This window comes from Chiloscyllium plagiosum, chromosome 2, assembly GCF_004010195.1.
Source record: "Chiloscyllium plagiosum isolate BGI_BamShark_2017 chromosome 2, ASM401019v2, whole genome shotgun sequence".
Classification (NCBI taxonomy): Eukaryota; Metazoa; Chordata; class Chondrichthyes; order Orectolobiformes; family Hemiscylliidae; genus Chiloscyllium; species Chiloscyllium plagiosum.
The window spans coordinates 142,478,594-142,488,425 of NC_057711.1; the positions used below are offsets into that span (position 1 = coordinate 142,478,594).

At 42.2% G+C, this 9,832-nt stretch overlaps 1 protein-coding gene across 7 annotated transcripts in view; it reads right to left on the minus strand.

The window, feature by feature from the left end:
- The window catches only part of LOC122564829 (beta-amyrin 11-oxidase-like), a 119,983-nt gene that overhangs the window by 49,289 nt on the left and 60,862 nt on the right, over nt 1-9,832 (minus strand). For all 7 annotated transcript variants that reach the window (XR_006316022.1, XM_043720149.1, XM_043720144.1 and 4 more), the window contains one exon: nt 801-924. Coding sequence is in view for 6 of the 7 variants with exons in the window: in XM_043720149.1 (XP_043576084.1) it covers nt 801-924 (124 nt within the window). In the remaining variant the exon portion in view is untranslated. The remainder of the gene's footprint in view (nt 1-800; nt 925-9,832) is intronic.

A 9,832-nucleotide genomic window follows, 5' to 3' on the forward strand; every position in this document is an offset into this window, starting at 1 on the left:
CCTGTGGCCCAACATTTCAACTCCCCCTCCCACTCTGCCGAGGACATGGAGGTCCTAGGCCTCCTTCACCGCCGCTCCCTCACCACAAGACGCCTGGAGGAAGAACGCCTCATCTTCCGCCTCGGAACACTTCAACCCCTGGACATCAATGTGGACTTCAACAGTTTCCTCATTTCCCCTTCCCCCACCTCACCCTAGTTCCAAACTTCCAGCTCGGCACTGACTCCATGACTTGTCCGGACTTGTCCTACCTGCCTATCTCCTTTTCCACCTATCCACTCCACCTTCTCCTCCCTGACCTATCACCTTCATCTCCTCCCCCAATCACCTATGGTACTCTATGCTACTTTCTCTCCACCCCAACCCTCCTCTAGCTTATCTTTTCACGCTTCAGGCTCTCTGCCTTTATTCCTGATGAAGGGCTTTTGCCCGAAACGTCGATTTCGCTGCTTCTTGGATGCTGCCTGAACTGCTCTTCCAGCACCACTAATCCAGAATCTGGTTTCCAGCATCTGCAGTCATTGTTTTTACCAAGGTTGGAATGTATAAGGAAGTAGTTAAAAATGGACAGTTTAAAAAGGAAGATTACCCTGACCGTTCAAATAAAGTTCAGGAAATACTCAGTAAGCTGGGCAGCTCTGGCAGAGAAACAAATTTAACATTTCAAGTTGACTGCGACCCATTTGCAAAAATAGTTTTCCACAGATGCTGACAGATTTGCTAAACATTTAATACACTTGTTGTATTTCAAATTTACTGTGGGCGCATTATTTTGCTTTTATGATTTTGATAATACTCACCCATCCTCCTCACTCTTGAGACGTTCATTGATGATGTTAAGCAGCTTTCCTTTTGCTTCCAGTGCCTGAGTAAATGCTGAGGACCACACTGACACTTTCACCTTCACAGGGGCAGAGATCAGTCCTACAAAACAAACATTAAAACCAGTTGTATAATAAGGAAAAATTCCACTTCAATCATAACTATTAAGTGTGCTGTTAAATTCTAATCTGCTTGATCATGATACTCAACATATCAATCCGTAAATTGCATCCTCAAGACCGATTCCCAAACAGCATTCTTACACTTTTCCTGTCTGTGTATTCCTTCCCTACATTAATTTGGCACACGTATTCACAGGATATGACCCTGCTCAGACTTCCACATGTTCCAAAACAGAGAATTTGGTTTTAAATATACAGTCATACAGTACAGAAACAGAGCTTAAAAATGTGTTGCTGGAAAACACAGCAGGTCAGGCAGCATCAAAGGAGAAGGAGAATCGACGTGTCGGGCATAAGCCCTTCTTCAGATTCTCCTTCTCCTTTGATGCTGCCTGACCTGCTGCACTTTTCCAGCAACACATTTTTAAGCTCCGATTTCCAGCATCTGCAGTCCTCACTTCCTCCTAGTACAAAAACAGACCCTACAGGGTCCATGCCAACCAGGTTTCCGAAACTGAAGGATCTTGATCAGACGGGCCAATGGGCTGAGGAGTGGCAGATGGAGTTTAATTCAGATAAATGCGAGGTGCTGCATTTTGGGAAGGCAAATCTTAGCAGGACTTGTACATTTAATGGTAAGGTCCTAGGCAGTGTTGCTGAACAAGGAGACCTTGGGGAGCAGGTTCATAAGTTCCTCGAAAGTGGAGCCGCAGGTATATAGGATAGTGAAGGCGGCGTTTGGTATGTTTTCTTTATTGGTCAGAGTATGAAGTACAGGAGTTGGGAGGTCATGTTGCAGCTGTAAAGGACATTGGTTAGGCCACTGTTGTAATACAAAAGATTTACAAGGATGTTGCCAAGGTTGGAGGATTTAAGCTACAGGAGAGGTTGAATAGGCTGGAGCTGTTTTCCCTGGAGCTTCAGGGGCTGAGGGGTGACCTTATAGAGGTTTACAAAATCATGAGGGGATGGGATTGGGTAAATAGACAATGGTCTTTTCTCTGGGGTGGGGGGGTCCAGAACTAGAGGGCATAGATTTAGGATGAGAGGGGAAAGATATAGAAGAGACCTAAGGGGCAACTTTTCCACGCAGAGGTTAGTACGTTTATGGAATGAGCTGCCAGAGGAAGTGGTGGAGGCTAGTACATTTTAAAAGGCATCCGGATGGGTATATGAATAAGGAGGGTTTGGAGGGATATGGGCCAGGTGGGATATGGGCCAGGTGCTGGCAGGTGGGACTAGATTGGGTTGGGATATCCAGTCGGCATGGATAAGTTGGACCGAAGGGTCTGTTTCCATGCTGTACATCTCTATGACTCTCCCTCTAAACCTTTCCTATCGTTGTACCTGTCCAATATCTTAAATATGGAAAACTCTTCTCCCATTCGGCATGGGAGCGCTCTGCACCAAACAATATGCTAAATGCCTCACTATATTGCAGTTCATCGAGCTACACAGTAAATCTGATAAAATGTAAACATCACTTGTGATGGTGAAATGACACATCTAAAGAGCAAATAAATGTGGTATTGCTGTATGTTTGCTGTCATCAGAATTCTGGAAATTACCTTCCAATGTCAGTGTTGCCTTTGTTTAGTTTGGGTACAACAGATTGTTTAATTTAAATCAGATGATTTTCAAGCTGTCGATGAAGGAACTGTTTGTGAACTTGGAAAGAGGCTATCGGGGCAATGTGGAAATGTGATGAGATGGAAAGGTAATCTCAGGGGAGAAATGGGATGAGGTAGCATGGAAAGGATGGAACAGCAAGTAGGGCTAGTAAGGGAGGGAGGGCAGACAAAAGGAGGCACTGGAAGGAATTTGTAAGGAGATCTCAGTTACCTGTAAGAATATTCAGGTGGTTATGGTAGGGGATTTTAACTTTCCAAACATAGACTGGGACTGCCATAGTATTAATGGTTTAGATGGAGAAGAATTTGTTAAGAGTGTACAAGAAAATTTTCTGATTCAGTACGTGGATGTACCTACTAGAAAGGGTGCAAAACTTGACCTACTCTTGGGAAATAAGGCAGGGCAGGTGACTGAGGTGTCAGTGGGGGAGCACTTTAGGGCCTGCAACCATAATTCTATTAGCTTTAAAATAGAGATGGAAAAGGATAAAACAGTCTAACAGTTGAAGTTCTAAACTGCAGGAAGGCCAATTTTGACAGTATTAGGCAAGAATTTACAAAAGCTGATTGGGGACAGATGTTCACAGGTAAAGGGACAGCTGGAAAGTGGGAAATCTTCAAAATGAGATAAAAAGAGTCTAGAGAAAGTATATTCCTGTTAGGGTGAAAGGAAAGGCTGGTAGGTATATGGAATGCTGGATGACTAAAGAAATTGTGGCTTTGGTTAAGAAAAAGGAAGCATATGTCAGGAATAGATAGGAGAGATCAAGTGAATCCTTAGAAGTGTATAAAGGCAGTAGGAGTATACCTAAGAGGGAAATCAGGAGGCAAAAAAGGGGACATGAGATAGCGTTGGCAAATAGGGTTAAGGAGAAACCAAAGGGTTTTTACAAATATATTAAAGACAAAAGTATAACTAAGGATAGAATAGGGCCCTTCAAAGATCAGCAAGGCAGCCTTTGTGGGGAGCCACGGGAGATGGGGAGATATTAAGTGAGTATTTTGCATCAGTGTTTACTGTGCAGAAGGACATGGAAGATGTAGAATGGTGACATCTTGAAAAATGTCCATATTGCAGAGGAGGAAGTGCTGGATGCCTTGAAACACATAAAAATGGATAAATCCTCGGGAAGCTAGGGAAGTGATTGCTGGGTCCCTTGCTGAGATATTTGTATTATCAATAGTCACAGGTGAAGCGCCACACGACTGAGGTTGGCTAACGTGGTGCCATTATTTAAGAAAGGTGGTAAGGACAAGCCAGGGATTACAGACCGGTGAGCCTGACCTTGGTGGTGGACAAGTTATTGGAGGGAATCCTGATGGACAGGATGTTCATGTATTTGGAAAGGCAAGGAGTGATTAGGGATAGTTAACATGGCTTTGTGCGTGGGAAATCATGTCTCACGAACTTGATTGAGTTTTTTGAAAAAAATAAGAGGATTCACGAGGACAGAGCGGCAGACGTGATGTATATGGATATCGTTGGGAGACTGGTTAGCAAGGTTAGATCTCATGGAATACAGGGAGAACTAGCCATTTGGGTACAGAACTGGCTCGAAGGTAGAAGACATAGGATGGTAGTGGAGGGTTACTTTTCAGACTGGAGGCCTGTGGCCTGTAGAGTGCCACAAGGATCAGTGCTGGGTCCACCACTTTTCATCATTTATATAAAATGATTTGGATGTGAGCATAAGAGGTATGGTTAGTAAATTTGCAGATGACACCAAAATTGGAGGTGCAGCGGATAGAGAAGAAGGTTACCTCAGATTACAACAGGATCCTGATCAGATGGGCCAATGGGCTTAGAAGTGACAAATTGAGTTTAATTTAGAAAAATGCAAGGTGCTGCATTGTAGGAAAGAAAATCTTTGCAGGACTTATACATGTAATGGTAAGATTCTATGGAGTGTTGCTGAACAAAGAGACCTTGAAGTGCAGGTTCATAGCTCCTTGAAAGTGGAATCGCAGGTAGATAGGATAGTGAAGGTGGCGTTTGGTATGTTTTCCTTTATTGGTCAGAGTATTGAGTACAGGAGTTGGGAGGTCATGTTGACAATGGTTAGGCCACTTTCGGAATAATGCGTGCAATTCCGGTTCCATCCTATCGGAAGGATGCTGTGAAACTTGAAAGGGTTCAGGAAAGATTTACAAGGATGTTGCCAGGGTTGGATGGTTTGAGTTACAGGGATATGTTGAATAGGCTCAGGCTGTTTTCCTTGGAGCATTGAAGGCTGAGGGATGACCTTATAGAGGTTTATAAAATCATGAGGGGCATGGATAGGATATATAGACAGTCTTTTCCTGGGGTGGGGGAGTCCAGAACCAGAGGGCATTAGTTTAGGGAGAAAGAGGAAATATATAAAAGGGATCTAAGGGCAACCTTTTCATGCAGAGGGTGCTGCATATATGGATTGAGCTGCCAAAAGAAGTGGAGGAGGCTGGTACAATTACAGCATTTAAAAGGCATCTGGATGGGTATATGAATCGGAAGAGTTTTGAGGGATAACGAAGAAGTGCTGGCAAAAAGGACTAGATTAAGTTGGGATATCTGGTCAGCATGGACTAGTTGGACCGAAGGGTCTGCTTCCATGCTGCACACCTCTATGACTCTTCGACAAGGTTAGTATGGGAGGAGTGGATATGATTATACATTTAGTTAAGCAAATCTTTTGCAGATATCAGTTCTATTATAACAGCTAATGCTACCAAACCTTTCAGCACATATCAGCAAAAATGTGTTTATCACCATTCTCCTGTTGCTGAGTTGTTCAGTTACTCAGTATCTTTTGATATCCTTGTTACCCTGTTTAATCCTTACATTCATCTAGCGTAAGCTTTGTTGGAGAAAGGATCATCTTCTACAGCTCTTGTCATCTATATTATTGTTAGGAAATAACTTAACAATTAACAGGACTCATTCAAGATAAATGAACTTCAACATATTTCACAGAAACAGAGCACTCATTTACTGCTCCCATGAACCACTTCCTGCCCAACTTCATCTATCAGCAATACTTTTTCTTCTCATTCATTTACTTGCCTAGCCTACCTTTAAATAAATCTGTGCTATTTGCCTTACTGACTCCTTGGGAAGCACCCCTGTGCAAAGGACAGACAGGCTATTTGTCAAAGAAGCTGAAGATGTGACCTTTTTAGTTTCCATTTTAAATATCGCAATGCATTGGAGGTACGTTCAATCAACCTCTAACATCTACTCGCCAATAATAGCAGCTCACTCTATGGCTAGTGCTGCTACTGCAAATATAGATTGAAAATACATCTTATTAGAATAAGCCAAAATGACACTTTTAAAACTAGCACTCAGGTTCAAGGTTGCGAAAGCTTATAAATGGTCAAAGATCATTCCACTGTTCAGAAAGTTAATACTAAGAGGTCCTTTTGTAACAAATGCACCCCCCAGGTCATCTCCTCTGCACAGAAGCTACCTCTCCGCCCCCACCCCAGTCCGACCTATCACCCTCACCGTGACCTCTCGCCACCCATCACATTTCCGACGCCCCTCCCCCAAGTCCCTCCTCCCTACCTTTTATCTTAGCCTGCTGGACAAACTTTCCTCATTCCTGAAGAAGGGCTTATGCCCGAAACGTCGATTCTCCTGTTCCCTGGATGTTGCCTGACCTGCTGCGCTTTTCCAGCAACACATTTTCAGCCCTTTTGTAACAAACCATACTCAGTTGTGATACTTGGGTTCTGAATATGAAAACTCTGGATTCAAGCCTCACTCCAGCACATGAACACAATTCAAACCAACACTGCCGTGCAATGCTGAGGGAGTGCTACATTCTTGGTGGTGCCATCCTCTAGGTGAGACATTAAAATTGGTCTCAGTAGCCCTCAGGTAGATGCAAAACGTCTCTGGGAAGTATTGGAATAAAAATTCACCTGATACCTGGCTAACATTTTTAACACTTCCAACACCAAGAAACCAGATTATGTGGTCATTTATCTTGTTTGCAGAAACTGATCTATTTGCAGCATCACTATTACAATGACAGATCTTAATTGGATGTAATGTGTATTGTCCAGAGGTTGTCACAAAAGCATTAAACTGCAAACTCTCTCTCATTATCCCCAAAAAGACTTAAAAGGAGATCAGAAGGTGTAATTCTTTATTAAGGAATCCTCTTTGAAGCCATCCGTAGCATTAGTAGCTCAGCATCAACTCTACTTCAGCTTATGCTGAAATAAGCAGTTTAGTTTATAATAGATTATTCCAATATACTCCTGACCAAATTTGAAAGTTCTATCTTTTGTAAATCTCCCATCGCCCAAAACTCTGATGCCTATGCTCATTTCCTAACTTATACATAGCCTTGTTAACTGCTGTGTTTACTGATCTACATTCACAGTTAATCAAGTTCTCATTGTAAAAATTGTTAGCAAGCCTCTCATGGCATCATCTCTGACCATCCTTCCCAACCCCACATACCAGATGTCTACAATCCTAACATTGCCCTCTTGGGGACGTGATTTTAATTGTATACCACCATTGGGAGCCATTCCTTCATCTGGCAATGCCTGAAGCTCTGGAACACCCTCCCTCAATGTCTCATTCTCTCTACCTGCTAGCAGACTCCTTAAAATTTACCTCTTTGATTCAGCTTCTGGTCATCAGATTCAATAAATCCTTATGTAACTTTGTCAAACTTTGCTGCTACACCCCATAAAATAATTCTAACTTAAAAGGAACTGTACAAGTCCATAATACCATAAGATATTGGATATAGATAAGATAGTGGGCCATTCAGCAATCAGTGTCACGATTCAATGAGATCTTGGCTGACCAGCTCAGAAAAAAAAAATCCTCATTCTGTCTTCAATGGGTGACCCTTGCGCTGAGATAATGTCCTTTTGTCCTGGAATCTCCCAAAGGGGAAAACCAATTTCTCAGTACCGGTCAAGCCTCCTTGGAATCTTACATGGTACAAAAAGATTGCCTGTTATTCTTCTAATTCCAATTGTTACAGACCCAATCTACCTAACATTTCCGCATAGGAGAATGCCTCCATACTGAGAATCAATTTAGTGAACCTTCTCTGGACTGCCTCCAATGCCAGTATATCTTCCATTAGAAAAGGGACCAAAATTGTTCACAGTATCCCAGCTGTGATCTGTACCGTTTTAGCAAGAATTTCCTACTTCCGTTTGAAATACAGCCCAACAGTCCATTTGCTTTCTTTATCACCTGCTAAAATTCGATATTAGCACTTTGCAATTCATGCACAAGGTCTCCCAAATCCCTCTGTGCTGAAGGTTTCTGCAGCCTTACTCCATTTAACTAATACCAGCTCTTCTACTTTTCCTGTCAAAATGCATAACCTCACATTTCCCAACATTATACTCCATTTGTCAGGTTTTTGCCCACTCACACTCTCTCTATATGGACTGTGTAATTCCCATCAGTTTTCTGCATCTTCTGTTAACTTGGCAATAATACATTCACTTTTCTCACCCAAGTCATTAATATATAAATAAGACCATGAGACAGGAGCAGAAATTAGGCTATTTGGTCCATCGAGTCCACTCCGCCATTCAATCATGGCTGATAGGTTTCCTCAATCCTATTTTGCTGCTTTCTCCCCATGCCATTTTATCTCCTTGGCAATCAAGAATTTATCTATTTCTGTTTTAAATATATTTAATGACCTGGCCTCCACAGCCCTCTGTGCTAATGAATTCCATAGACTCACCACTCTCTGGCTGAAGAAGTTTCTCTTTACCTCTGTTCTGAAAGGCCTTCCTTTTACTGTAAGGCCCTCGGGTCTTAGTCTCTCCTACCATCTTCCCAACATCTGCTCTGTCATTCACTATTCTGTATGTTTCAATTAGATTCCCCCCATCCTTCTAAACTCCATAGAGTATAAACCCAGAGTCCACAAAAGTTCCTCATATGTTAAGCCTTTCATTCCTGGATTCATTTTAGTGAACCTCCACTGAACATGCTCCAGGGCCAGATCATACTACCAATGAATCTACAACTCTGCGACTACTTTTGTTCAAAATCATTGGATGCATATGATAAAGCCCCTGGATCTGATCAACTTTTAGCCCCAATAGTTTCCCTAATACATTTGCCTCTACTGGGTTGTTCTGTTAATTCCTCCTCATCCCTCTCTACCAATTGATTTAATATCTTTGGAATGCTATGCATGTCCTTGACCATGAAGACTAATGCAAAGTACTCTATTTATTCAGCTCTTCTGCCACTTCCTGGTTCTCTCAGGGCCTATGTTCACTCTGACCTCTTTTCCTTTTTATGCTCTTAAAGAAACCCTAACTGTCTGTTTTATATTACTTGCTAGCTTGCCTTCAGTTTATAATCTCTCAATTATTTGGTTACTTTTCATAACTCTTGGTTTTTAAAACTTTCCCAATGCTCTGGTTTACCACTAATCTTTGTCTCTGATGGCTACTGTTACCAATTTCATTTTTCTGATGTGCATTAAGATCAAAGTCAATCATGATCAATTATACTGCATTTTAACATGCCTTCATAATTTGGTGATTTATTCTGTCCTACAAAACAGCTACTGTTCAGGGGCTTACAGAACTTCTACAAATGTTATCTTCCCTTTGTTAATTGTTACCTCCAAACACATGGACTCTACATCTTCCAATCTAACAGGATTTCTTACTATTGTACTTATTCCATCTCTTTTCAAAAAGTCACATCCCTTTGCATATTTAGTGTTCAGTTTTGACCTCCTTCCAAATCTTTGAAATGGCCACAAGGTCATACCCATTAACCTCTACTAGTGCCATTAATTTATTTATTTTGTTCCAAACACTACACACGTTTAAGAAAGAGCTATTAGTTTTGCTTTTCATCACTGTTTCCCCCTTAACCTAATTTCCTGCTGTCTTCTTTCAGGGAGCTAGGTTGGAAGCTCAGAGTTAGAACGAACAGAGTTGTTGTCTCTGGTTTGTTACCCGTGCCACGTGATAGAGATTCGAGGAATAGGGAAAGAGAACACTTAAATGCGTGGCTACAGGGATGGTGCAGGAGGGAGGGATTCCGGTTTTTGGATAACTGGGGTTCTTTCTGGGGAAGGAGGGACCTCTATAAACAGGATGGTCTACACCTGAACCTGAGGGGCACCAGTATCCTTGGGGGGAGGTTTGCTAGTGCTCTTGGGAGGGGTTTAAACTAACTCTGCAGGGGCATGGGAACCAAGATTGTAGCTTCAGGGTGCAGGGCCCGGAGTGTAGGGAGGTAAGGAACATGGCATCAATTTC